Source organism: Grammomys surdaster, unplaced genomic scaffold (genome assembly GCF_004785775.1).
Source record: "Grammomys surdaster isolate TR1022 unplaced genomic scaffold, NIH_TR_1.0 254, whole genome shotgun sequence".
In the NCBI taxonomy this organism is placed as follows: Eukaryota; Metazoa; Chordata; class Mammalia; order Rodentia; family Muridae; genus Grammomys; species Grammomys surdaster.
In genome coordinates, this window is record NW_021604695.1 from 2,832,827 (window position 1) to 2,859,105 (window position 26,279).

The 26,279-nt window shown below is 44.7% G+C and overlaps 1 protein-coding gene across 1 annotated transcript; it reads right to left on the reverse strand.

Annotated features, from left to right (window-relative positions):
* Positions 1-406: 406 nt before the first annotated feature.
* Positions 407-25,977, reverse strand: LOC114627419. The gene is made up of 11 exons (XM_028775220.1): positions 25,945-25,977; positions 16,853-16,952; positions 15,903-16,126; positions 14,344-14,630; positions 13,636-13,740; positions 11,572-11,712; positions 10,352-10,415; positions 9,870-9,930; positions 8,460-8,551; positions 7,511-7,553; positions 407-820 (listed from the first exon to the last, which is right to left on the reverse strand). The coding sequence occupies exons 2-11, from the start codon at positions 16,935-16,937 to the stop codon at positions 807-809; spliced, it is 1,116 nt and encodes a 371-aa protein (XP_028631053.1). The 5' UTR covers positions 16,938-16,952; positions 25,945-25,977; the 3' UTR covers positions 407-806.
* Positions 25,978-26,279: the final 302 nt, after the last annotated feature.

Genomic DNA, 26,279 nt, shown 5'->3' on the forward strand with positions numbered 1-26,279 from the left:
GAGTAAACATCCTATCCAGGGTGAGAAAACCACCTGTGTTTCAATATGAAAATATTATTCCTGCAGAGAAAGCCACGGCAGAGGGCAGAGGAGGGATGAAGAGCAGAGAACATGGCCAGGGGTGAACTAGCCAGGGTGTGGGTGTTCCCATCTACTGCCTCTCTCTATGTGTTGTCCATGGAAAGCCCATTGAGAGCCTGTCTGCAGGACTGACTACAGGGCCCACACAGGTGAAGACGTGGGTGTACCTAAAATGATCATTTTGCTTGCGTACCACCAGTCTCTCCCCACCTTGGAATCTCTGCCCAAAGCTGTAGCAAGCATCCAGGTAGTTGATATGGGTAACCAAGGCTCAGAAGGAGCTCAGCTGAAAACTGAAGATGGAGGAAGGAGGAAACTGGAAGGCTTGAGTCCAAGGTGACCTTTATTGTTTCTGAATAGAGAGACGCTTGAGCCTATTGATGCTACGTTCTTAGCAGCAGGGATGGAGGGGAAGGGCCTTGCTTTATTTAACTTTCTGTTCACAGCATGACACTTCATTAATGCTGAGCAGGACACCATGATAAATCCACATAAACAATGGCCTGTCAAGTGTGACCTGCAGGAGATGTATGTCATGGTAGACGGGTTCCCAAGATCTTTCCCTGGCAAATCCTCGGCTGCTGCAGGTCTTGCCCTCCACTTGAGCCTTCATGGCTGGTCTTTGGAGACTTTGAGGGCTACATCAAGGCTTGTTCCTTCTCTTTCCTTGCACAGTTGTCTGACTTTAGAAGTCTTCCTCGAGCCAGCAGGGTGTCCCAACTTGTTTATGAAGAGGGAGCTGACAAAAGAAGGTTGAGAAAACAAATGCTGTTGTCTGCTTACCAAGCATGGCTCTGTTATCCTCAAAAGAGCCTAGGCTTTGGCAGCTCTGTGGGGTAGAGATTCCAGAGACTTAGGGTGTCCCTTCAGTGCAGGGACCTCAAGGTATGGTCTCTGGGCTGCCACGATGCTTTTTCCCCAGGGCAGAGTCAGAAAACCAGAGAATGCTAAAGGATTCCCTACTTTATATACCCAAACCGATGAGGTACAGGTAGACAAACTGAGGCCAAAGCAGCATGAGACATTTCACTAGAACACAACCCTCACACCTCCAACTTCTGTGTGGGACAGTGAACCCTGCCATGAAACTTGTAAAGGTTGAGCAGGTTCAGAGTCCCTAGCACCCAGGCACCCAGGCATCCAAGCACCCAGGCACCCAGGCACCCAGGCACCCAGACACCCATCTGAGACAGTAGGCGGCTCCCTGCTCTTTACCAGATTCCTGGCCTGGAGTACGCACCACATTTGCCACATAGGAAATGTGACCTGTGGTCAAGTAGCCCAGAACAGAGTTCTCCATGCTAATGAGGTATATAGAGGCCTTGAGGATTTAGCCAAAAAGTTTCCGTTCCCAGACATTCCTTCCTGCAAAAGGTGTTTAATCTCTGGTCCACCCTGAGAAGGTGTAATGCACCCATTTTCCACAACGAATAGTCAATAAACAGTTTGAAACTAAGGACTTTCTCTTTCATCACAACCGCCACGGGGAGCATGAAGAAGGCCTTCACCTACAGAGCCGCACTGCCTAAGCCTCCTACAAAAGGCCTCTCTGTGCTCCCAGACAGCTGCCACTGAGCTAAAGACTTTCACAAATTAGCAAAGCTGGAGTTCTCTTCCCCCTGGCCCAAGCATCATCACAGATGATGCCCATGGACCCCCAACTCTGTTCAGGAGTTTGGGAAACCCCAGTCCCAGGCTCCTCAACATGGGTCTGTGGACCCCCGACTCTTCATTCCTGACTCCATGCCATTTCCAGTGGCAACTGGATGCCCGGGAGCTTAGGAACCCCAGCTTCAGCCTCCCACATCTTAGGCTGTGTTTTCCCACCTCCTGAGGTGCTTTGCTGATCAAAGAAACAAACCCATACTGCTACAACCAGCTAATTTTTGATGATACATTATTTAAAAATAAAATAAAAGCTCTTCAACAAACGATGCTGCGTAAACTAGGACCACATACGGAAGAATGGAACTAGATCCATCTCTCTCATCCTGCTCCAGAATCTGTCCAACGTGGATCAAAGATCGACATGTAAGAAATGAAGTTCTGAAACTACCAGCAGAAGACACAGGCACAGGCAGGCGGGGCTCTCTAAAACCATTGCAACAGCTCAGGCTATAGCCTAGGAGTGAAAACTGACAAATGAGATTCCATGAAGTAAAAAGGCTTCAGCAAAACAAGGGAAACAATTTCCAGAGTGAGGAGACAGCCTACAAAACAAGAGAGACTCTTTGACAGGGGTTTAACATCTAGAATGCATAAGAACTCAAACACCAAAGAAATAACACCCAGTCAATACCTGAGCAGATGTTGGGAACAAGCAGTTTTCAAAAGAAGAAGTGTAAAGGGCTAAGAAATACTTAGAAAACAAGTTATACTTCTTCACACTGATATTACATTCCATCCCTGTCAGAAAAGGTGCCATAAAGAAAAATTACAACCAATGGCGGCAAGGATAGAGCAACCCTTATTCACTGCTGGTAAAAGTGTAAACTGTGGGAACCAGAGTAAAATCTTCAGGAGTCAAAAAAAAAAATGGAACTAAATGGAACTACCATGTGACTCCTGAATGGACACCTGGTAAAGAAAAGTGAATAAACAAACTTCGAGGCATTTACACAACAGAATCTATTTACCTTAAAGGATACTATCCATTCGTTTATTACGGGCACCCAGGCTGGTTCTACAGCCTGGTTGTGGTCTTTCTGACTTAGTCTCTTTTGGATATATATCTAGGAGTGGAATACTGAAGTTCTATCTTCAGTATTTTGGTTTGGTTTGGTTTAATCAAGACAGGGTTTCTCTGTGTATCCCTGGCTGTCCTAGAACCTGTGCTCTAGACCAGGCTGGCCTCAAACTCAGAGATCCACCTGCCTCTGCCTCCCCAGTGCTGGGATTAAAGAGGACACTACCATGTACTGCTCTGTCTTCATGTTTTTAAGGACTCCTTATGCTGATTTCCACAGTGGTTGCTCCAGTGTGTGTGTGTGTGTGTGTGTGTGTGTGGTGTGTGTATGTGTGTTTATGTGTGTGTGCATGTGTGTGTGTGCACTCGTGTGTGTGTATGTGTGTGTGTGGAGAGAGAGAGAGAGAGAGAGAGAGGAAGAGAGGAAGAAGGAGAAGGAGAAGGAGAAGGAGAAGGAGAAGAAGAAGAAGAAGAACAACAACAACAACAACAACAAAGGCAAGGGGAGAGTTTCCCTTTGGTACATCATCTTTGCCATTGCTCATTGTCATTCGTTTTCTTTTTTTTTTTTTTTGGTTTTTCGAGACAGGGTTTCTCTGTGTATCTCTGGCTGTCCTGGAACTCACTCTGTAGACCAGGCTGGCCTCGAACTCAGAAATCTGCCTGTCTCTGCCTCCCAAGTGCTGGGATTAAAGGCATGCACCACGCCTCCAGTGCTCCAGTGTCATTCGTTTTCTTGATCATAGCCATCTGACTGGGGTGTGCCGCCGCCGCCTTGGTGTGATTTTCATTTATATATTTTTCTGATAGCTAACCATCTTCCTCCAAATATATATTGTCCATTTGGGCTTCTTTTTCCTCCATATTAAACAAAATAAGAATCATTTAAACAACAAGAGAGTTGAGTTAAAGGGAAAAAATATCTAGGACCCATTTTTAAAGAGTACTTTACTTAAAGACTCATTGCTCCACATGTGACACAGTATACAACAAAATCTGTAATATTGTCCTTTTATAATACTAAATGAAACACATAAAGTTCTCAATCAGAGTACACAAGGCTTAGTAAGCTGTGGGGTTGAGCCAACTGTCATTTCTAACTGAGAACATTTTTGGCCCTTGGCAGCAGCATTCTAGAGTGAGGTGGTTGTGTGTGTGTTAGGGCCTCTCGCTTGTGAGGGCCTCTCAATCACTGCTGGCCCTTGTCCTCATCCTTCTCCCTCCCTTCCAACTGAGCAGGTGCATCTGTCTCACCATCTGGCTGTCCATCAAACTAGAAATGGATTGGCCTTACTGACAATCCCGGTCATTCAGGATGGCTTCTATCAGTTTGCTAAATGGCACATGCCTCTCGATTTTCTACTGCCCCACAGAACCACCCTACCCCACACCATTCAACTAACACCATCGCTCTTCTTAGTCAGGTGCAGGTGTCTCCTCGGCAGCCACGCCATAAAAAGGCGCCAGGGCCACCCTATAGGAGCTCCTCTGTATGTCTCCTTTGGAGAACTTGTACAACAATTTTGTTGACTTAGTGGCTGAAAGATTTTGGGGGGAGGGATTAATTAATTTGTTTAGCTCTTTCGACATGGTCAACAGTACTCCTTTGTTGGAGACTCAGCGGACAAAGATACTCTTCCATCCTGTCTGCTGTCACTACACTCTGGTGATCTTTCCTTTTGATGTTCAAACACTTCTAAATGTCCTGTTATCCCATGAAAATTATTCTTAATAATGTGTTAATCTGTTATAACTGTTTAATCTGTTTTAATCATATGAAATCCACATATATGTAAAAGTAGAAAAGAGATAGTGCTGGGTGAAGGAGAGGATTGTGGGGGCAGTGGGGGGTGGGGGGGACGTCAATGTGGCCAAAGCACCTGAGTGGGGATACCATTATAAAACTTCCACTTTTTACAATCAATATACACTGATTTTTTTTAATGGCCTGGTTGGTGAGAGTAAAAATGAATGAATTATTTCTATTATTGTCCTCAGTGAAGAGACTGAGGCACTGTGGGGTTAAATATTCTATTCTGCCAAAAGAACTGGAATTGGAACCTAAGAAATTTGACTCCAGCCCACAGATTTGGTCATAATCCAAAAAAACATGTGTTAGCAGTCTCATGGCTTCCCCCTAGTGGCCTATCTGGGAACTGACCAGCCTTGGCCAGTCCAGCCCAGGCTGGTGCCTTGCCTTGGCCACATTTGCTCCTCCCTAAAGTTAGGGAGAAAGGCAGCTGAAGTGCATGTGATGTTCAGTTTCTGCTCACTCAGGCCTGTCTGTGAGGAACAGGAGTGAGATGTGTCTTTTCACGGCCCCTAGGTTCCCTGTCTGAGCCTCCAGGGTCTCCCCTTTCTACCTCTGTGACTGCCCTTTCTGATTTTTGCTCCAGACCTTCCCTTTCCTTGTAGGTCAGACCATCTGGCTATAGAGGTAGTTTGCTCCACTGTCCAAGTTCTGAACTTAAATTTGTCCCCCATCTTTGTCATGGCCACCCAATGAGGCAGGTGCCTTCCTTACTCTCAGGTTTCAACAGTAACAGAATCATAGGCCTGACACGCCTACTCAAGAGCTTGGGACTTTTTAGCCTCTGAAGCCAGGACTTTGACTTCCTAGAATTCAAAAAATGTTGCAATAATATTAACTGTCAACTCAACGGGATTTACGACCATCCAGGAAACCAGCCTCTAGTCATACCTATGGGGGGTTGTCTTGATTGAGGTTAGAGGACCCCCCACTATTAGTGGCACCATTCCCTAGGCTGCATAAAGAGGCTAGCTGAGCACCAGCATGCGTTTATCACCCTGTCTCTTGACAGCGGATGTAATGTGACCTGCTGCTGCTGCTGCTGCTGCTGCTGCTGCTGCTGCTGCTGCTGTGACTTCCCATCATGACGGATTATCACTGGGAAGTTTGATCCAAAATAAGCCCTTTCTCCTTTGAGTTATGTTTATCAGGGTGTTTTATTACAGCAACGAGAAGAGTAATTAAGACATTCGTTATCTGGGCCTTCTACCTACCCCTAGAGAGACCCCCACAGTGAACCTTTGAACAGAAAAAAAAAACAGCTTGCAAGCATGTTTCTCACACAAGAGAGGAGTGTCAGGTACAGGGGCACAGCTAATTGAGGTTCAGGGTTAAGAGCTTCCTGTAGCATCTCCTCCAGCATCTGTTTAAAACATGGGGCCCACCTCTTAGTTGACACACCTTACTGGAACGCCATTTGTTTTGATGGATGCAGGATCAGCTTCAGATGATTCCAAGAGTTGTCAGGACTGTAAGTCCTGCCTACTGTCTGAAATGGAAGGCCATTCACTGTCTTGTCCCTTCCCAAGCACATGCCTTTGGTTAGTTCTTACAAGTGGGCCTACCGGAAGCAGCTTCATGCTAACACACAGATCTGTGGATGCTTTCCTCTGGTTAGTTTCTGTAAGTGGAAGCCCAAGTTCTGGAGAAGGGGCTGATAAGGGGTGGCTATGGGCAATTACTGGAGATAAGATCAAGGCCAGAGCCTGCCTGGTCCTATCAATATCCCACAGGAAATGGGGATGGAGAGTCACTGAGCTCTACATACCACAGCAAAGAGATTAGAAGACGGAAATAAGGGACAGCAGATCTTAGAAGATGCTGTCCACCATGAGAAAGACTTGCCATGGCTTGGAATTTGGGGGAACCTCTTCTGGCATCTGATCTTGCTCCCCTCTCCACCCAATACTCTTAGTTAAAAGCCTTCCTAACAGATGGGAAAAGAAAGACCAGGAAGAGGGAAAACCGGTCTCAGAAGAGCCACAGAAAGGTGGTGGCTGTGATTAACCCTGATCATCAACATGCCAGTCTAGACTGGGTCTACCTCTGGGTCCATTAAGGTGGTAGTTTACAAGCTGAATTGATAGAGATGTGAAGACCCATCCTGAATGTGTCCTACATCACTCCACAGGCTAGGATCCAGAGTTTACTCAGGAGAAAGTAAGAGAAACACTAGCATTCGCCTATGCTACCATGATCACAGATCATGGCACGTGGCCCCATGTTCTTGCTTGTCATGCCTTCCCTGCTACAACGAATTGTACCCTCAAACCAAAAGAAACCCTTCCTTCATGCCATTGCTTATCGTCAGGTATTTGCTCATAGCATTAAGGAAAGTAACTAAGACACTGGCTGAACTGGGATTTAATTCCATCCCTAACTCCCAGCATAGGTATGGCTGTTCTGTGAAGTAGGCTGTCCCAGGAACTCCAGCCTAGCACTTCCCACTATGGAAGAAACTTCTTCTGGAATCTCACTTTAACAAAAATCACTGTGGATAGGAAAGCATCAGTGTTACTGTAATCATAATTGCTATGGAGTGAGCTATCTCAGTAACCTACATTGGTCAATGAGGAAGATATCCTCCAGTCATAGAAACCTTAATAACTGAAGTATAAAATAGCTCAGGAACCCCCCTAAGGCATCAGCCACCTAGAACCAGACAACTCCAAGAATTTCTCTTTAGCATAGATCAGTGAATTGTCCTAGACACCTGCTTACACATAACCCCCATACAATGGACTATCCAGGAAACCCACTGAAATACTGCAGAGTTGACTTTTCAGGAGCCCAGCATCAGGGTTTATCCAGGCATAGGTTCTGTGGCTAGGGGTTTCATATTCACTCTCATTACCCTTCCCAAAGTACGTTCAAAACCGAAGAGATAGGTAGGATTGTGGGATTCTGGGATGGATATGAGAAAGAAAACTTACTTTTAATCAACCAGTTGATGAAAGTAGCCGGGAAGCTTTTGTTCTGGAAAAACAAAACCAGAAAACTCACAGTAAGTGTATAACTACTGTGTGCCAGGCTCTGTGTCACCTGCAAACTTGACACTAACTTTGCAAATGAGGATAACAGACAAGAAAAGGAGACTCGGAGGTGGGAATGGCTTTGTTCAGGTCAAACACTGAACTTTCACAATTCTGTTGCTAAACTCGGGACTTGAGACTCTGTCCTCGGCTGAGAGGCAGGAGAGACTCTGTCTTTGCACAGCTCAAGGCTGAGAATCAGTGGACTGCTGACCCTAAGATCCTGCTTTATGATAGAATCTAGGAACTTCCCCAAAGTTCCTGGCTGTACCACAGCCTGGAAAGATTTAGGGTGGGGAGCAATATAGCCAAGGCCACCAGGACCACTGCCCCAGCACCATGAAGGCTCCATGTATGAACATGCCAAACAATAAACATGGTTGTTTAAATCTTTTAAATACAAGGACAAATCAGAACAAGCCAATAGTTTTTTGAGTTCCTTCTCTGACCCATGTATGTCAGGCATTTTCTCACCTAACCCTTAGTTCATATTCAGGGTATTAAACACCACCACTTCAAGTACAGAATACGTAATGGGCCAGTAAGACATTGTAAAACTTTCCAGTTAAACCAAGCTATCTCTTTGAACAGCAGATACCAACCTGGGTATGCTATGATACAGAAAAACATGTATGCTGGAAGAGACAGGTGGTGAAAAGTGTGTGCGGCTATGAAAGTCACCCCCATCTGACAGACAAGAAAACTGGGGTTCGGAAGTGAGGGTGTGGTGCTCGGGGTTGCACCATCATTCAAAATCAAACCTCAGGTTGGCTCTCTTGATAGCACAGATTGGGCACATTCCCAGCCAAGGAGGCGTCTCTGAGGAAGAGGAGGAATTGGCTCTTCATACCTTAAAGTCTATGTTGTAGGTGCGTTCATACAGCATGGGTTGTGAGGTATCGAGCAGGTTGCTATTCCCCGGCACCCCAAGTGAGGCGATATCTGATGGAGAAAAGGGGAGAGGTAGCAATGGGAAGGTCAGAGAAGACACAAAGCATTCAACTGATGGAAACAGGGGCTTGTAAAACTCACTTGTCCATTCCTGTCACAAGCAGGCACATCTAAAAGAGAGATCATTTCCCATCTGCTGAGTGTGTACTGAGGGCACAGAACCCCACTGTCATCCAGGGCAGGGTGGTGGGTGCTCGCGCCCTGGCAGTGGCAATCCACCTCTCCGACAAGCAGGCCTATCCTATCCAGGCCCAGCAGCTTCCATTACCTTCCATTCCTCTTTCCATTCGTCAGCCCTTTTGCCTTCCCTCTTTCTTTCCCTTTATTTTGCCATCTCAGTGGCTTTTTTCCCATTCACTTGATCACAGTCCATCTCGCCTCCCTTCATCTTCACACACATCTGCTGACAGACCCCTCTTTCCATTCCTCACATATCCACCGATGATATACCACACATGCACTCTGCAACACCATTGCTGTTTGTCTGTCAATCCTTCCTTCCATCTTTCCTCAAATTCTTTTATTTGTGTTTTCTGTCTATCTTCATTTGTCTGTCTTTTATATCCTTCCATCACTCCTTCTGTCTTCTACCGTCCCACTCAACCCCACACTCCCCTCCTCCTAAGTGTCCATCACTCTTCTGCTATCTCCCTACTAATTTCTCTCATTCCACATTTCTGCTTTCCCACCCACTCATGCTCACCGTATCCCTTCTTTCCCTTTCCACTCCACACACCAGCAGAATTTATTTGGGGGGAGGTCTACACTGTACCCAATCTGGACTGTCAGATAAATAGATGGGGGCTGGGGACAAATTCAACCAAGTCTCTGTTAAGGAGCTCTGGGACCCTGGGACAGACAATCCAGAAGTAGACATTTCTACACAGTACAGTGAATGGCAAATGGGTGTGCCCAGGGCCATAGAAGTTCTGAGGAGGGGGGGTCTGCTGAGAAAGAGCCCCAAAGGCTTTAAGATGGACCAAAGATGGTGATTACACTGGGAGATGGAGTATTTCAGGCATAGAAAGCTGGAGTGGGAAGTCCTGTAGAACTCAGCCATTGTGTCCCCATACATTGTGGGGTATATGGAGGTGGCTTAGGTCACTCCACTAGAGGAGGATGAGAACACTGGGAACTTAGCTTCTGGAAAGACCTTGATGGCATGTCCTGAGGTCTCCACTTGATCTCCCAGGAAATGGGAGATCTGAGCTGTAACTCAGAAAGCTCTCTCTAGCAGCTGTGTAGGAGTACAGTTGCTACTGTACCAGTAGACACAAGAAACCAGTGTTCAGGCAACAGGTCTACTTACTTTTGAGAATGGTCAACTGTTGGTTGACGATGTAGAACCAGAATCGGACCACTGGGCACAACTGCAATAGAAAGGATCGGAGGCCTTGCTAAGAGGGTACTTAAACATATCTCACCAGCATAGACATGCTGAATCCTTTGCAATCTAAGATGCTTTGCCCGACAAGTCTCTGACATGAGATGGAGAAAGTCTATTGTAAATATATCACAATCTCCCTCTTACACAGACCTAAGCTGCCTGCTGCACAATTACCCCTCTACCACTGTCTTTTTCTCTGTCCCTTCTTCAGATGCAGGAACTTTGACAAAGGACAGGAGAGTGACTCTAGCCTCTAGAGGCTGCATAACTCAGTAATAAAGCTATCCCACTTGGCTGCCTCTGCTCATGTAGGCTGCCCTCCCCCCCCCCCCCATGCCACTAGACACAGCGCCTTCTCCACAGCTTGTGCTCAGGGTCTGCCAGGGCCATGTTGTCAGACTTACTATGTTGGGCAAGGAGATGTTCAAGGACCATTTCAACATTGATTCCATCATTGTGGAGAATGTACTGAGGAAAGGAAAGGGAAACATTGGAAATGATCACTACCACTAAGGTCTTCTCTGCTATATAATCTTAGTAGTGGTTAGGTCTCCGTTGTTAAATCAGTGCTTTTCAACCTGTAGGCTGTGACTCCTTTGGGTATTAAATGGCCCTTTCACAGGGGTCATATATCAGATATCCTCCATATTAGATATTTACATTACAATTCGTAAGAGTAGCAAAATTACAGTTATAAAGTAGCAATGCAAATAATTCTATGTGTGAAGGGTCACCACAGTGTGGTCACTGCACCAGGGAGTCGGGGGAGGTTTGAGAACCACTGTTTTAAATTAAGCAAGTATGCATCTTCAGTGAACCTAACTTAGACCTCTCAGGTAGAACACTAATGTCTTTTTAATATGCCTTTTATCTATTCTTTTTTAATCCATCCCTGAATCTATCCATGCCCATCCATCCATCTATCCATGAATGTGTGCACTCACATACCTTCCTTCCATCCATCCATCCATCCATCTATCTATCCATCCATCCATCCACCCATGAATGTGAGCACTCACATGCCATCCATCCGTCCATCCATCCACCCATGAGTGTGCCATGAGTGTGAGCACTCACATTCCATCCATCCATCCATCCATCCACCCACCCATTCCACTTCTCATCCAATCAGCTTTCCACTCATTCTCCTTCATTCTCACTCACATATCAGGCATGGTCTTGTTTCCAGTGTGTCTTCAGGAACAACAGTGTCTATTGGCTCAATGTGTGCTGGATAAATAAATGATGATGCCTCTGAGGCAGCTTCTGCCTTTAAGAGCTCACACAGTCGCCTCGGCAGATGGCAGCCCAGCAGGAAAAGCAATGTGGCAGAGTTCCTACCCAGGATCTCCCCACGAGAGCTTGGAAACAGGAGCACCCAAATTTCTCCACAGGTGGGTGCTGCCAGGGAGGTCTGTACTTCTGACCCACACGTGTTCCCTTCCGCTTGGAATTCCAAGCTCCTTGAGACAGAAGCTTGACTGGAAGCAGGGCATTAAAACACTAGTGGCATAGTTTGATGGCATCTTGGTCAGATTCCATAGAGCCTGATAACTACTTCATGCATGGCACCATCCCATGCCATGCCCTGGGTGGTGCCCAGATCTCCTGGGTTTGTACCTACCCTGAATTCACTTGGATCCCAATGAATACTACCCGGCAGCTCTTCACGGAAAATGAGATTTGACCAGGCTCAGTCTGTTCCAAATGCAAGGGGATCTCGAGGTCCACATCCACTGTGCAGCCACTGAGGAATGAGAGCACCCTGGTTGCGCGGGAGAGGGCTGTTAGAAGCTGAATGCGTGTCTAGGAATGCTCTAAAAGGTTTCACTGCAACCTGCAAACAGGTGTGGGCATTTATGGGTGAGAGGTAACTGTTACACATACTTTTTAAAAAAAGGATTCCTGGTGGCCTATATATTCTTTTGTTTTTATTGTATGTATATATAAAGTCAATGCAATCGTCTATTGGAATAAATGCTTATTCATAGCTCAAGATTCATTTTTAAAATGTGCCTAGTGAAAGGCTGCCTCTTTCCCTGTCTGCCTAGAGCTCTGCCAAGCTCACGCACATCTCCGGTATTATATCTCCTCCTGCACTTATGTGCATACGTACAACCAGCCATGTCGAATGTGTGTGTGTGTGTGTGTGTGTGTGATGGTGAATATATGTTATGGTGTGTATGTGGGGGAGAGAAAAAGACGGTATGTATGTGATGGTGTATACATGTGCTGTATATGTGACCATGTGTAATTGTGAGTGTGAGTGTTTATATGATGACGGTGATGTGTACGTGTATGAGAGATGGTATGTGTGTGATGGCGTGTGCGTGTGTGGTTGAACTGTGAGGTGTGTAATTGGGTGTATGTTTTTGTGTGTGTGTGTGTGTGTATTATAATGGTGTGTACCTGAAGCTCATCTATTTGGCTAGGCTGGCCAATGAGCTTCAGGGATCCGCCTCTCTCTGTCCTCACCAGCACTGGGATGACAGGCACAGATCATGAACCAGATCTGAGTTCATGTCTTCAAGCTTGTGCCATGGGCACTTTTCCAACTGAGCTCTCTCCCCATCTCCATGTGTAGCCTGACTGAACTTCTCTGAGGTTCTGTCAACTGTTTGATAAAATGGATGTAATAGCCACCCCTCCCTTAGAAGCCTACAGTGTGGATTGAGAAGAGCACTCAAAGAAACTACTGCCCAGAACCTGGACTGTATGAAGTCCTCAAGAATGTTAGAAACATTTTATCACCATCGCCAGGTTTCTGTAAGATAATTTGGCAATGTTTATCAAAGACTATAAATTATAGGGTAGAGTTTAGCTCTGTAATTAATGCTTGCCTGGTACATGTGAAGTCCTGGGTTATCACCCGGCACAGTAAGTAAGTAATAAGTAATAAGCTATAAGTTGTGCTTATGAGACCGTCTAATAATTAAAGAATTAACAGATTTATCGTTTGTACCAATCACATAGTTATTTAAATGAATGACCTGGTGAACAATTCTGGTGTTTGTCCACAGGATAGCTCACAAGTACCATGGTGCATATGCGGCATGGAACACTTATTGTCTTACAGAATAGTTGTGGGAAAGATTTGCAAAGAAGCCAACTGAGAGCTTAAAGGCCAGTGTCTCTCAGTTGTAAGACTGGACGAGGTTTTCTTTTGCGTTTTGATTTCCTCCCCACATTTGTTTCAACCCAGCCTCAGACTATGGCAGGAAAGCAAAAAGGTTGGCTTCCACTCCTGTCCCGCCATCACTGCCATCGTAAGAAAACCACCCACTACCAATAAAACGACTCACTCTCCCTAGGAATTCCCTCTACTCCCTTCTCGCACTGCAGTCAGCTACTTTGCACCACTGTGGCCAAATGCCCAACAGAAACAGCTTAAGGCAGAAAGTGGGTGTTTTGGTCTCAGTGTTTGAGAGACACCTCGGTTCATCTGCTGGGGAAGGCAGATCAATGGAATCACATAGCAGAATGCACTTGCTCATGTCATGGCAGATCGAGAAGCTGAGGCAGCCAGAGCTCAAGGACCTTCTAAGGCCTGCTTCTAGTGACATACATCAGCCAGGCAGGCTCTATCACCCAAAGGCTCCACAGCATCCCAAAATAACGGCAGAGTTCAATACATGATCCTACAGAGGACAGTTCAGATCCAAACCATAACATCCCCCATTTTCCTCACCCTGAGAAGTTGATAGTCAACTTGGTCTGAAATTTAATTTCAAGATCAGCTGAGGCAAAGACCTTCCATGACAGATGAACAATGTCGAAGCGGGTGACATTGAACCTGCACAAGAAGAGTGAGGTGAAGTGCAAAAGCCACTTTCCAGGTCTCCTTGGCCCCCTACACAGGCTGCAGTGGCTTCTCTTCCCTCCATCCCATGCCTGTTCCCTCTATCCTTGCTGTTTATTCTGAATCCCATTACTATAAATCCCAGATCGGGAAAGCACCAGCCAGTGACTGATGTTTGTATCTGATTATGATAGTAAGAGAAAACACAGATGTCATATTGAAAACCTCAGCTGACAACTGTGGGATTAGCTTGTCACGAAGAGGTTCTTTTACTCACTGAGGGACGGATAATAACTAAGGGATAAGCGGTTAGAGCATCTGTGATATGCTTTCCTGGTGTGACTTACAACATAGCAGGGCTCAGACAAACCTTCATAAAGCCAGAGGATAGACTGTGTTAGAGACTGACTTTGGAAGAGGAGGTAGAAGAGGACGTGGTGACCTCTTTCTAAACTTCCTAAAGAACAAGTCAGAACAATGCCTTTCAGGTACCTGGAATCTTCTCTGATCAATGCTTTAAGGAGTCTCAATGGAAACAAAAACAAAAACAAAAACAAAACAAAAATCACCACCACCACCAAAACCCCTCAGACTCACCAGTTGTCGAGTTTCCCAGAATTCATGGTCTTCAGAACATCATTCATGCCAGAGAGACTCCCATGACCACAAAGGCCACCCAGGGGGCCTTTGCAGACCAGGCCTTCCACAGCCTTGGTCCCTGCTGCCTCCAGGAAGTCATTTTTGATACTTAATGATACTTTGCCACCCAGGAGCAGCGTTTGTAGTTTTTCCCTTTCTGTGACTAGATTCTGGTTGTTGAGAATAACAGCACCCAACAGCCCTTCCTGGGCCAGCATGTCTTGGTTGAGGACAGGTGTTGGCAACTATTGGTTAAGGAGGTTTTTTAGTTCTCTTTTGAGAGTGCCTTCATATTAACTATGAGGAACTAATAGAACCAACCCCATCACCCACTGGAGTTCCCATGTAGACAGGACATTCAAGTATTACTTCCTCAGAGAGACCAAGGTGGTCAGAGACACCAAGCCTTGATCCAAGATAGTAGATTACAGCTGTCTCCAGACAGAGCTAAAAAGGGAGCACACTGGACCTCACAACTCCTACACATTCAGTCTCTTCCTCCCACAGCTGGGAGCCTGTCCACACCTCTGATATCTAGACCAAGGACAATCATGAATTATAACTTCATTTTTATCAGGGCTTTACAGACTCTGACACCTAGACAAGCAAGCCTAGGTTATGTGACATGGAGCTTGCCAACTCCAACCCTGGAAACCTGTAAGGCAGAAAACACTTTTGTCTCCAGATGAGAAGGAATGGCCCTCTTTCTCTTCAAGGCTCCATTATGGCTGCTTATGGCCAAAATGATTAACTCTCCCCAACATGCACTCCCACATCAGGGCCTTTTCATGGCTCCCTAGGGTGATACGCCTGTAACTCTTCTTATAAAACTCATCCAAAGGTAGATTCCTGGCAGCACCTTTTAATGAACCTGTTTTAGTTTCTAACATAAGAATGACCTTGCCTCAGACTTGATATAACCATTATGTAACCTACAGTCAGAGGAATCAGAGACAAAAGATGCTCTACACCTAAACTAATCATGACTGTGGAGTGGTCATTAGTCTAGATTGGTCATGGCCATTGGATGAACTAAAACCCAGGTAGACCATTTACTAATCTTGTTCCAGACTGAATAAGTCCCAAGATAACCCAGCTTCAAACTGAACATCCATTGACTTTCCTTCAAAACCATTAGATGACCTAAAGCCACAGTGGACATTAATTGGTCCTGATCAAATCTTCCAGAAGATTGATCCAGCACCATCTTGACCACAGCAATCAGAATGACCTATTGTCAGTCCAACCATTTGTTAAAACTGTTTGTATTGATCCACATCACCAGATGACCCAGTCCAAGGCTGTCTATTTGTATTTGTTGACCTTGCTTCAGATTGACCTAGGCCACCAGGTGACACAGCCTCAGACTAACCAGAACCACCACCTCAGACCTGGAAGCACATCCTGAATGGAAAGCTCAAGACACCCACCAGCAAAGGGCTAGACTCTATGGAACACCTATAGCCATGGTGGCCAGGATTGTTTATACTCTTTTGACCCAGCTGCCCGAAGGATACTTTGCTGATAATGCCACTTGAGTCCAAGACTCCTGTATTATTCATCTCAGGTTGAGCAATTTTACCCACAATGTCTGGATTGATCTCAGGGATCTTTACAGGTGAAGTAACGGTCATAGAAGCTGGGATTTTCCCACTGTCATCTCCCAGATTAATGTATTCACCTTGGTTATCATTCAGCAATCCTGTGTCCGATCCTGTATCACCACCTCCGCTTTTGATGTCTGCTGAGACAAAGACATATGACTGAGTCCTGGGGCACAAGCTCCCATTAGGGATGGAAAAATAGGTGTTCCATGCTAGCAGTGGCCTAACCCTGGAGCCAGGTTCCTTGCAAAAGAAAAACCAAGGTTCAGGCTTGCACATGAACCCAGGAGGCAAGGAAAGATCAGATACATGCAAAACACACTGGGCCATCACCGATGGAGCAGAGCTGTATAGAGAGAAGACAATGGGCAGTGGTGCTCTGACAAACAGAATAAAGCCTCAAAGAGGGAGCGACTACTTTGGTTGCTCATGCTTCCCGGATCTTAATTTGTCAATTAAATCTCCTCTCTCTGCTTTGCTCACCGTTGTTCTCGTCTTTAACTGTCACAATGTGGCAGGCGGCTGAGCTGCCAGAGCTCAGGGTTTTGCTCTTTAGGGCAAAGCTTCATGAGTCTGAGATCATTAGAATTGAAGGCTAGAAAGACCTACCTGGGAAGTGGGTGTAAAACAAAGTTTATGTTGAGATGATCAATAATGGGAAGAAAGAAGTTTACTAGATCTAGGTGCCAAGATGTGCCCCGGAAGGGACAAGGTGTCTCTGGGGGAGGGCACAGTGTCTCCAAAAGCACCCAGATACTGGCAAATCTACATTATTCTGGCTGGTCAGATACACTAAGAGGTGTCAGTTTGTCTCTTCTGGGGTTTCCTTGGATGAAACTGCCAAGAAGGATGGGGTAGCTCACCTGGTTCATGAATGGAACCTTCCAATAAAGCATGGCTTCTGCTAAGCAGGCAGCCAAGGAAGAAGAATGTCCACAAGAGTCTCATGGTCACTGCAAGCACCTGTGGAGACAATGGTTGGTAGATGGAGTAACAGTAACCTGTGACCCCAGAGTCCTGGGGTCTTATGCAAACCCACAATCATTCTCTATGTGGTTTAGCCAAGCCTCAGTTTCCCCATCTGTAAAAGCAACCACTTCTTTCTTTATTTGGAAGATCCTGGCATCAGATGTGATGGGAGAAACCCCCTAGGCAGTGAGTTCCTCCACTTAAGTAGTTAAAGTTGGGAGTTTGTGGGGTTTTTTCCTTCAAGTTTGTTGTATGACAGTTAATATGGTAAGTTGTTTTAAGACAGAATTCTGGAAAGAAATAAAGTATAGGGATGTAAAATGAGTTCCCAGACCACACAGCTGGTGACAGAGAAGAATCCAAAGCCAGGTAGGCTGAGTCTAGACCCCAACTGTATTATATAACAGGGGAGCTGGCAGAAGTAGTTGGTCACACAAGCTACCCTATTCTGAGGACCTAGTCTGCACTAGTTTACATGCTAAGTGCCTTTTGTTTACAACTTAGCAGAATTAAATCCTTCTAACAACCCTAAGATGAAAGGGAAACAAAATGAGCTGGCAAGGGTCCCTCCATGGCTAATGGTAGCACTAGGACAACCAAGATGTTATTGTGTGAATTCACTCTTAGCTATTTGGGCCAGAGTGGTGAGGGATGGTGGGGTAGGTTTTCAGAGCTTTTCAGAGATGGTCACATGGTAGTCTTCTTATCCTATGTGTGTGCTTACAGCATCTCTAATGCTCCTCCAACCAAGAGGAGGAGGCTACGTTTCCTACTCCAAGATCTAAATGGGTGAGGGTTGATGATCACCCCAAAGAATGGAGCACACATAAGTGACTTCGTGACCCAGTGGCTATGGCATCAAAAGGGCATGGCTTCTATTCTATCTTTTCTTTTCCCTTTCCCTCTCTACTTGCCTTTCAAACTCCACATAGTAAGGGAGTGAAGACCATGATGAAAGTGCCTTAGCCATGATGGAATTAAATGTTTGAGTATCTTAAGAGATGGCAAGCAACCCTCACGAAAGAAGGAGATCATTAGGACATGGTTTACTGCAATGGTTCAAGGGTATAGTCCTTCTGCCGCTGATGGGGAATGGAGCCATGCTACTCTTCAGCTGCCCTTTCAAGAGAACCAGGGAATCGCATACTAATGCAAAACAGAGTTAATGTCAAAGTCTCATGTCCTTTTGACAAGGTTGGTTTGACCACTCCTTTGTCTGCAGCCTCTGAAGTGAGATCTAGCTTATAGCACTGAGAACTAGAGGAGGGACTAAAGTTCTTAGATTTAATATGCTGGCAACTTGTTCAAAATTTTAAAATCAGTTAAATATACTTTGTCATCACATGTGTCTTACACGCATCTCTCCTGGGATTGCCAGCTTGAGAATTAAACCTGGGCTGTGAGGAACTGAGCCAGATGGAAGAGAAGGTAGCCTCTGAGAGCCTGAAGATTGAGGAAAGGATGAGAGCAGGAGGAGGATGGGCATGGAACAGTGGGGTTAGGAGTACATCTGATGCTAGCCTGAAGGTCCTGAACCTGTGGCCTCGGACAGGATGATGGCAAGTGGGAGGGGGGAATGGGCTGTCGAGCTCCTAGGGCCCAAAATGCCAAGGTTGATGTGTGAGGACATCACAAACAGCCATTACCCTTTCTTACAGACTAGGTGAGGGAGTACATCAGGACAAGACCACAGTAGGGGACATATTTGTTGCCATGTTGTCCCCTGTAAAAAGCACTTAGAAATTATTTTGGCTAAAAAGCCTTCATCATTCACTTGGGCCCTTGACTTACCTTGAATTTAAGAGGACAGCGCAGGGAATAGTCTACCTGCCAACTGAGAGCAATTATCCATAATAATAAGGTTATACCCTGGAGCAAAATTTATCTTATGAGAGCCAGGCATATCACTTCAAGTGTTGGCAGGGGTAAAGACTTCTTTGACCAGGTCACCTATCAGAACCAGAGCTGAGACAATGATCAACCAAACCACATCTTGACCAGGACTTTGCAATTGCTCGTGCCCTTTGCCTCATGCTCCATGCCCTAGTCGGCATTAATTGTCAACTTGACTCAATATAAAATCATCTAGGGGAAAATTCTCAATGGAGTAATTGTCTTTATCAGGTTAGCCTGTGGACATGTCTATGGGAAAGTTGTCTTGCTTATCAACTGATGCAGGAGGCCTGGCCCACTCCGGGTGGCATCATTCCTAGTCATGTGGTCCTAGGCTATACAGAGGTTAATGATTGTGACAGCAAGCAATGTTTCTCCATGGGTTCTGCTTTGCGTTCCTGCTTAAGTTCCTGCCTGGACTTCCATCAGTGATATATTGTGAGCTGTCTTAAGCCAAATCAATCCTCTTCTTCTTAAGTTACTTTTGATCACAGTATTTTTAGCACAGAAAAAAAAGTCTCCTGGACTCTGAAAGGACCAGTACTTCTTCAGACCCAGTCTGGTGATGATGGGTATTATAGCTTAATTTCTGTTGCTGTAAGCAGCGTAGAGGTGGAAGGATTTGTTTGGCTAACTATTTCATCCTAGAGTCCATTGCTGAATAGAAGCCAAGGCACGAACTAAAGGTACCACATCCATAGCCAAGAGTAAACATGTGAACTGTTACTTGCAGGTTGCTGTTTAGTACTCTGCTTGTTTTCTCTACTCTTATGTAGTTTAAGGTCGAGCCCATGAAGTGGTGGCACCTACATCTAGAATGGGTCTTCCCACTACAATTAACAGTCCCTGTAGACATGCACATAAGCTAACCTGATCTAGATAATTCCTCAACAGACATCATTCTCAGGTGATTCTAGGTTGTGGGAAGTTGACATTGACACCAAGCAGTAGGTAATTAGGGTCTTAGTAAGTATCAGTGGTATACAGGCCCATGACATGCCTCACGTCTCATAAAAATCACACCATGAGGACCTATCCTGTTGCTGTAAGGGAGGTGCTGATAGTAAGGTGTGGTTCCCTAACTGGTTCTTCATTTGATCAATAAAGGAGGCCAGGAGCCAATTGCTGGGTGGAAGGGACAGGTGGGACTTTTAGGTCCCAGGGGGAAAAAGAGATGCAGGGAAAGAGAAGGGATTTTTGCTGCCATGCATTGGAATGAAAAGAAAGCAGCAGTCATGCAAAGTCTTGGGACAGCTAGGGTCTACAGCCTCCACCTTGGGCCAAGATGGAGGAGGTTGGCAGGAGCAGGCTAATACAGACTAGCTGATAAGTTTAGGGCAGGAGATTCTGTGCCCAGCAATTGTGCTATTAGGCAAATGCTAAAGTAATAAAGCTGTCTGAGTCTTTTCATCCTCAGAGCAAAGGTGAGTAGAAAAGAGAAGCCAGTTTGGGGGATGGTTGAGCTTGATCCTGGGGCTTAGCCTAATGGAGCAAATGGAACTGGGAGGGGTGAGAGCGTGGCCACCAATCCCTGAGCCAAGGTGGCAGCCAATCTGGAGTTGAGCCAGGAGGGTCTGGGAACATGATCACAGCTCCCGGGAAAGGCATTTTTTTAAAAGTACAAGCTTCAAGTTTCTCTCCAGAACTCAAGAAATCTGACTCCAGATAATCAAATAACCCTATTAAAAATGGGGTACAGAGCTAAACAAAGAATTCTCAACTGAGGGAACTTGAATGATCTAAAAGCACCTAAAGAAATGGTCAACATCCTCATTCATCAGAGAAATGCAAATCAAACCACCCTGAGATTCCACTTCACACCAGTCAGAATGGCTAAGATCAGAAACTCGTGTGACAGCAGATGCTGGCAAGGATGTGGAGAAAGAGGAACACTCCTCCATTGCTGGTGGGATTGCAAGCTGGTACAACTGCTCTGGAAATCAGTCTGGCAGTTCCTCAGAAAACTGGACAGAGTACTACCTGGGAACCCAGTTATACCACTCCTGGGCATGTACCCAAAAGATGCTCCAACATATAACAAGGACACATGCTCCACTGTGTTCATAGCAGCCTTATTTATGATAGCCAGAAGCTGGAAAGAACCCAGATGTCCTTCAACAGAGGAATGGATATAGAAAATGTGGTACATTTACACAATGAAGTATTACTCAGCTATTAAAAACAATGACTTCATGAAATTCATCTTAGGCAATTGGATGGAACTAGAAAATATCATCCTGAGTGAGGTAACCCAATCACAAAAGAACACACATGGTATGCACTCACTGATAAGTGGATATTAGCCCAAAAGTTCACAACACCCAAGATACAACTCACAGACCACATGAAACTCAAGAAGAAGGAAGACCAAAGTGTGGGTGCTTCGGTCCTTCTTAGAAGGAGTAACAAAATACTCACAGGAGCAAATACAGAGACAGTGTGGAGCAGAGACTGGAAGAAGGGCTGTCCGGAGACTGCCTCACCTGGAGATCTGTCCCATGTGCCGTCACCAAACACAGACATTGTTGTGGATGCCAGGAAGTGCATGCTGACAAGAGCCTGATATACCTGTCTCCTGAGAGGCTCTGCCAGTGCCTTATATACAGATATATACAGAGGCAGATTTTCACAGCTAACCATTGAACTGATCACAGGGTCCCCAAAAGAGGAGTTAGAGAGAAGACTGAAGGAGCTGAAGGGGCTTGCAACCCCATGGGGAGAGCAACAATACCAACCAACCAGAGCTCCCTGGGTTTAAACTGCCATCCTGGGAACACACATGGAAGGACCCATGGCTCCAGCTGTATATGTAGTGGAGGATGACATTGACGAGCACAGATGGGAAAGGAGGTCCTTGGTCCCATGAAGGCTGGATGCCCCAGTGTAGGGGAATTTGAGGGGAGGACGCAGGACTGGGTGGATGGGTGAAGGCACACCCTCACTGAAGCAGGAGGGGGGGGGATGGGATAAGTGGTTTCTGGCAGGGAGGGAAATGGGGAAAGGGGATAACATCTGAACTGTAAATGAATAAAATATCCAATAAAAAAAGAATTTGCAAAAAAATAAAAGTACATGCAATGCATTGCTGAGTTGGAAGGAAGTCTAGCAGTTCAGCAGAGGTGCACATAGGGTTGGTCACCCACACTCCACACAATTGGAGTTTCCTGAGCCATGTAAGAGGGCTAAGTGACCCTTTTGTGGCACTCTAAGGAGGACTTTCTATTATGCAGCAATGATCTCAAACACTCCCCTAGCGTCCATTCTTGCTAAGCCACCAAGATGAGCATCTAACCCAGAAGAACGTGGTGGACATCTTCACCTCCTCCTAGAATTCTTTAAAATAGCTAAGTAGCAAACATATGGCTACTTGATTTTTGCACACTTTCAACATATCACATAATAAAATTGCTATTCTTGTCATGCCTGATTAAAATATGTATGTATGAAGTAACAAATATTTTGGGTATGGTTTTGGGTCTTCCTTGTAACGTTAATGTACAGGGGCTGTTGCCTCTACATTTTTGTTCATTCCTATCCTCCATGCTGATTCTGTTACTCGAGGTTCCTCTTTATCTTAACCAGGGTCTCGCTGCCGTTCAGGAGTTTCTCTATTAGCTTGGGGCTGAAAAATAAAGAGCAAAACTGGTCATTTTAAAGCCAAGTTGCTGTTGGCTGCTAAGAGGCTTGCAGGTGGCCTTAATGTGTCCCATTCCTTCACAAATACCACCTAGGTTCAGCTAGACTTTGTAATATATTTGAGACCATTAACAACTGTGTTTTCATAAATTACTAATGTGTAGAGAAATGGTTTCTAAGATTGCTTTTCTCTAGGTCTTCCTTCCCTAAGACTAAGGTTATTGAGATAAATACTAATTAGCAGAAATAAGGGAAGGATTAGTGATAAGAGTACTGGCTGCTCTCCCAGAGCACCATGGTTCAGTTCCCAGCACCAACATGGTAGCTTCTAACCATCTATAACACCCCAGGGGATCTAAGTCCTCATGCTGGCCTCTGTGGGCACTGCACATATGTAGTGCATATAAGCATACAGAGTCAAACATCTATACACATAAAATAAAAATTTAAAAATCTAACATATTCAGAAAACATGAAGAATTAAGATTTACATTAGTGAGAAAAATAAAATATGTAATAAAAATATTTTTTATGAATGTGGGGATTCAGGACAGACTGAGGGGGTCAGGACAGACTCCAAGCACTTGCAACTGATGTTACTGTCTTCATTTTTAACAAGTATATATATTTGTATATTTCAGAGAAGTTTTTACCATTTCTCTGTTCACTTTTTATAAGCTTTAAAATGATTTTTCTCTGCGTTGAAATTTGCATGAAGAAAAAGCACCTCTCTTCACTGAAAGCTTTGGGGACTAGAGACACACTTCACCGTCTAACAAGCACGTCTGCATCCACGAGTGGTAGCATCAGTTGTTAACGAGAAAATCAATTATTGCATTTGATCTGGATGGATTTTAAAAGAACATAATGTTCAATATTCAAAGGACAATGAACATTTGCCACCATGCTCTTCCTTTTATTTAAAGGGAACAAGAACTTTCAATGTAACACGCAAAAGTCTTTATCATTAGCTCATGTATTTGAGGAAGAGCAGCTGTCTTTTTATATGTTTTTTGACAAATCATATTGTAATTCTTTTGTACAAAAAAGAACTACTTGTATTCTGGAAGAAATATGAAATGCTTAATTTATAAGCGGGCTGAAGATTTTTTTCCAATATTGTTTTCTTTGAAAATGAAAGGGGATCATCTATTTTAGTTTTGGGGTCCTGGGAACTTTTTGAAAATTTTCATTTGTGGACCAATGTTATGTGAATGCTAAAGAAGGGCAGGGGTAAAATAGAGCTTGAATCTCTCATTCCGCATAGACCAGCAAACTCCCCTCTGCAAGGCAGGTTGACATCACAAACCCAGAGTGTCTGCATCAGAAGTGCTAGTTTGCTTCAGCCCCTAGTAACCTCAGGACTTGGTTTGGGTATAAAAGGTAGTCAGCTGAAAGTTTTCATACGTAAATATTGTCAGCCAGAAAACAGTTGGTGTCAGGTGATGCATATTTTGTAGCTTTGTTTTATATTTATTTTTCATTTCATTTTCAGTGGGAATGGCTTTCAAAAGAACTCTTGTTCTGCTTTGATGGATTTCCTTTTTTTTTCTGTTTTTATTTTGCTTTGCTTTTTTTTTCTTTTTCTGGGAGCCCTCTTTTCCACAGTTTAAACCCATATAGGAGGTTGTCTAAAAGTTACTATTTAGTGCATAGGAAGAGTTTGATATCTGAGAGTATCGAATGAAGGATATGAACTCACCATAACTTCCTGTTATGACAGACACAACACGGAAAGGACAACCCTTGAAATCATGTTGTGTCACTCACTTCCATCCCCAGTCCTGTTAGTGTATGTACTTCAGTGCAGAGACCTTTGAGGGTGCCCTCGGATTCTGCTCTGACCTTGGTTCTGTCATTTGTACAGCAACATTGTCTCTAAAAAGCACCAGCATGTTTGAGTTCTAATGTCACGATCCCAGTACCTGTCACTCATCTTTAACCCGGTTTTCAGTCTCTATGTGCATAGCAGTATTTTTTTAATAAAGAATTGCAGAGATAAAAAAATATTTTTTCTGAATTCAATTGTTGTAGAAAGTATTTCAAAATAAATTTAAGTTTTCTAAGTCAAGATTCAATGCGCTGGTGAAACTGAACGGAGCTGAATTAGCTGTGTCTAAAGTATCAAGGCATTCTCAAGAATATTGTTTTGCTCTTAGTGACATTAGAAAACAATTGACTTGAAGGACAAAGGTTTATGCCTTATCAAAATGACTGTGATTTTTCTGACTTTGTCAACTTTGAACTACTCAGGAAATCAAGTCTTAACAAAGCCAAGGGTCACTTAAGTGTCTGTTTATGTTAGTATTTCAAACATCCACCTTATAAGCAATCACTCAGAAATTTTTAATATAGCCAATACCATATGTATACATTGCTAAAGGTGCATAGAACTGTATGTCTAAACTTTGTCCAAGTCTTATGCAAAATCTTATGGAATCAGAAGCATGTGAGTTACGTACACCAAAAGTAGCCAACAAATGCTCGTTTTATGTGCTATTTATGGTATCTGAACCTTCAATACATGAAATGACAAGAAAGAAGGAAGAAAGGAATGAAGGGAGGGAGGAAAGGAAGAGTAAGGAGAATGGAGAGTCACTCATGGCTCCTTGGTCGTCTGTACCGCACCATCTCAATTTTCAGTATTGCATCTCATTAGCTCAAAGATGTGTTTTTTCCTTATTTTACCCTAAAGTAGAATTGCATTTCACAAATGGACGCATTATAGGAGCATGGCTGCTATATCAGTTGATGACATTTCAGTCCCCTCTGAAGGACCCTGAAGATGAAGCTTGGAAAGGATTGCTCTTATAAACTGGACAGATAAGTGGAGTTAATACAGCTATTGTTGTTAAAGGCCCAACTTAGTAACTGCCCCACAGCAGCTCTCGGCTCATGGACTCAGCGGTCCCCATCCACTGCTGAAGCCTGAGATCAGTTCCGCAAATGACTGTGAGTGTGGCACTTGTGCTGATGTAGCAAGAAGCATCCCTGTTCCCACTGACCCCACTGAACGGTGACAATGAGAAAGACGCTGTTTATGTGCCCTGAGCTGGCACTTGGCTCACATCAGCAAAGGAGAGCGCTATCTCCAGTTCAACAAAGCTAGTCTGGCTTTTTTACACTTACAGAATCATTATTTTTAACTGTCAGAGAAAGAAACCTGATCCCAGCAATATTAGGGGCAACAATTTCAGAGCAACATACATGTCTGTGCCCTGGAAATGTCTGCATAGAGATAAGCTAGATGGCACAAGAGTCCTGGGCTGGTCTGATTTTATCTCTCTCAAGTATGGTGTCAACTGTTCTGACAGGCATGATATTCAAAGGTGGGTGTTCCCATCTCAATGTCCCAGGGTGTCCTGGAGGGTCAGTGACAAGATGGGATGGACCCCAGAACTCAAGTCCCTCCTCACCTACTCTCCTTTCTTTGGGAGTGGGGATACAGGGACCTTACCTGGGTTACAGCTCTAGCCACTTGGGATGTGTGGGTCTCTTGCACCTGCCTCCACAGTGAAGGCAGGGGGAAGAACGCTTAAATAGTAGGTAACCCAGTCCAAGGGACTGGTCAGGAAAGGGGGCTGGGCCAATGTACCAGAGACCTGAGTAGACTGTTGGAAGATGGGCCACTTCTGATAATACAGAACAGAGGTGAGGCAGGCAGGGCTGTGCCCTGGGGACCTGAGGAGAATGAGACCATAGGTCATACATATCAGTGACTTCCTGAAATTGCAGAAATCCAGGCTGGCTTAAATGTGTCTGTGTGTTCATAGGTGTGTCAATGCCTGTGTG

Excerpts from the sequence above, each read along its gene's own strand:
- LOC114627419 (XM_028775220.1), bottom strand. The coding sequence starts at position 16,937 with ATGAGACTCTTGTGGACATTCTTCTTCCTTGGCTGCCTGCTTAGCAGA. Across the intron at positions 16,127-16,852 it reads AGGTTCCATTCATGAACCAG|ACATCAAAAGCGGAGGTGGT; the intron begins GTGAGCTACCCC and ends TTGTCTCAGCAG. Across the intron at positions 10,416-11,571 it reads GGGATCCAAGTGAATTCAGG|TACATTCTCCACAATGATGG; the intron begins GTAGGTACAAAC and ends TCCTTTCCTCAG.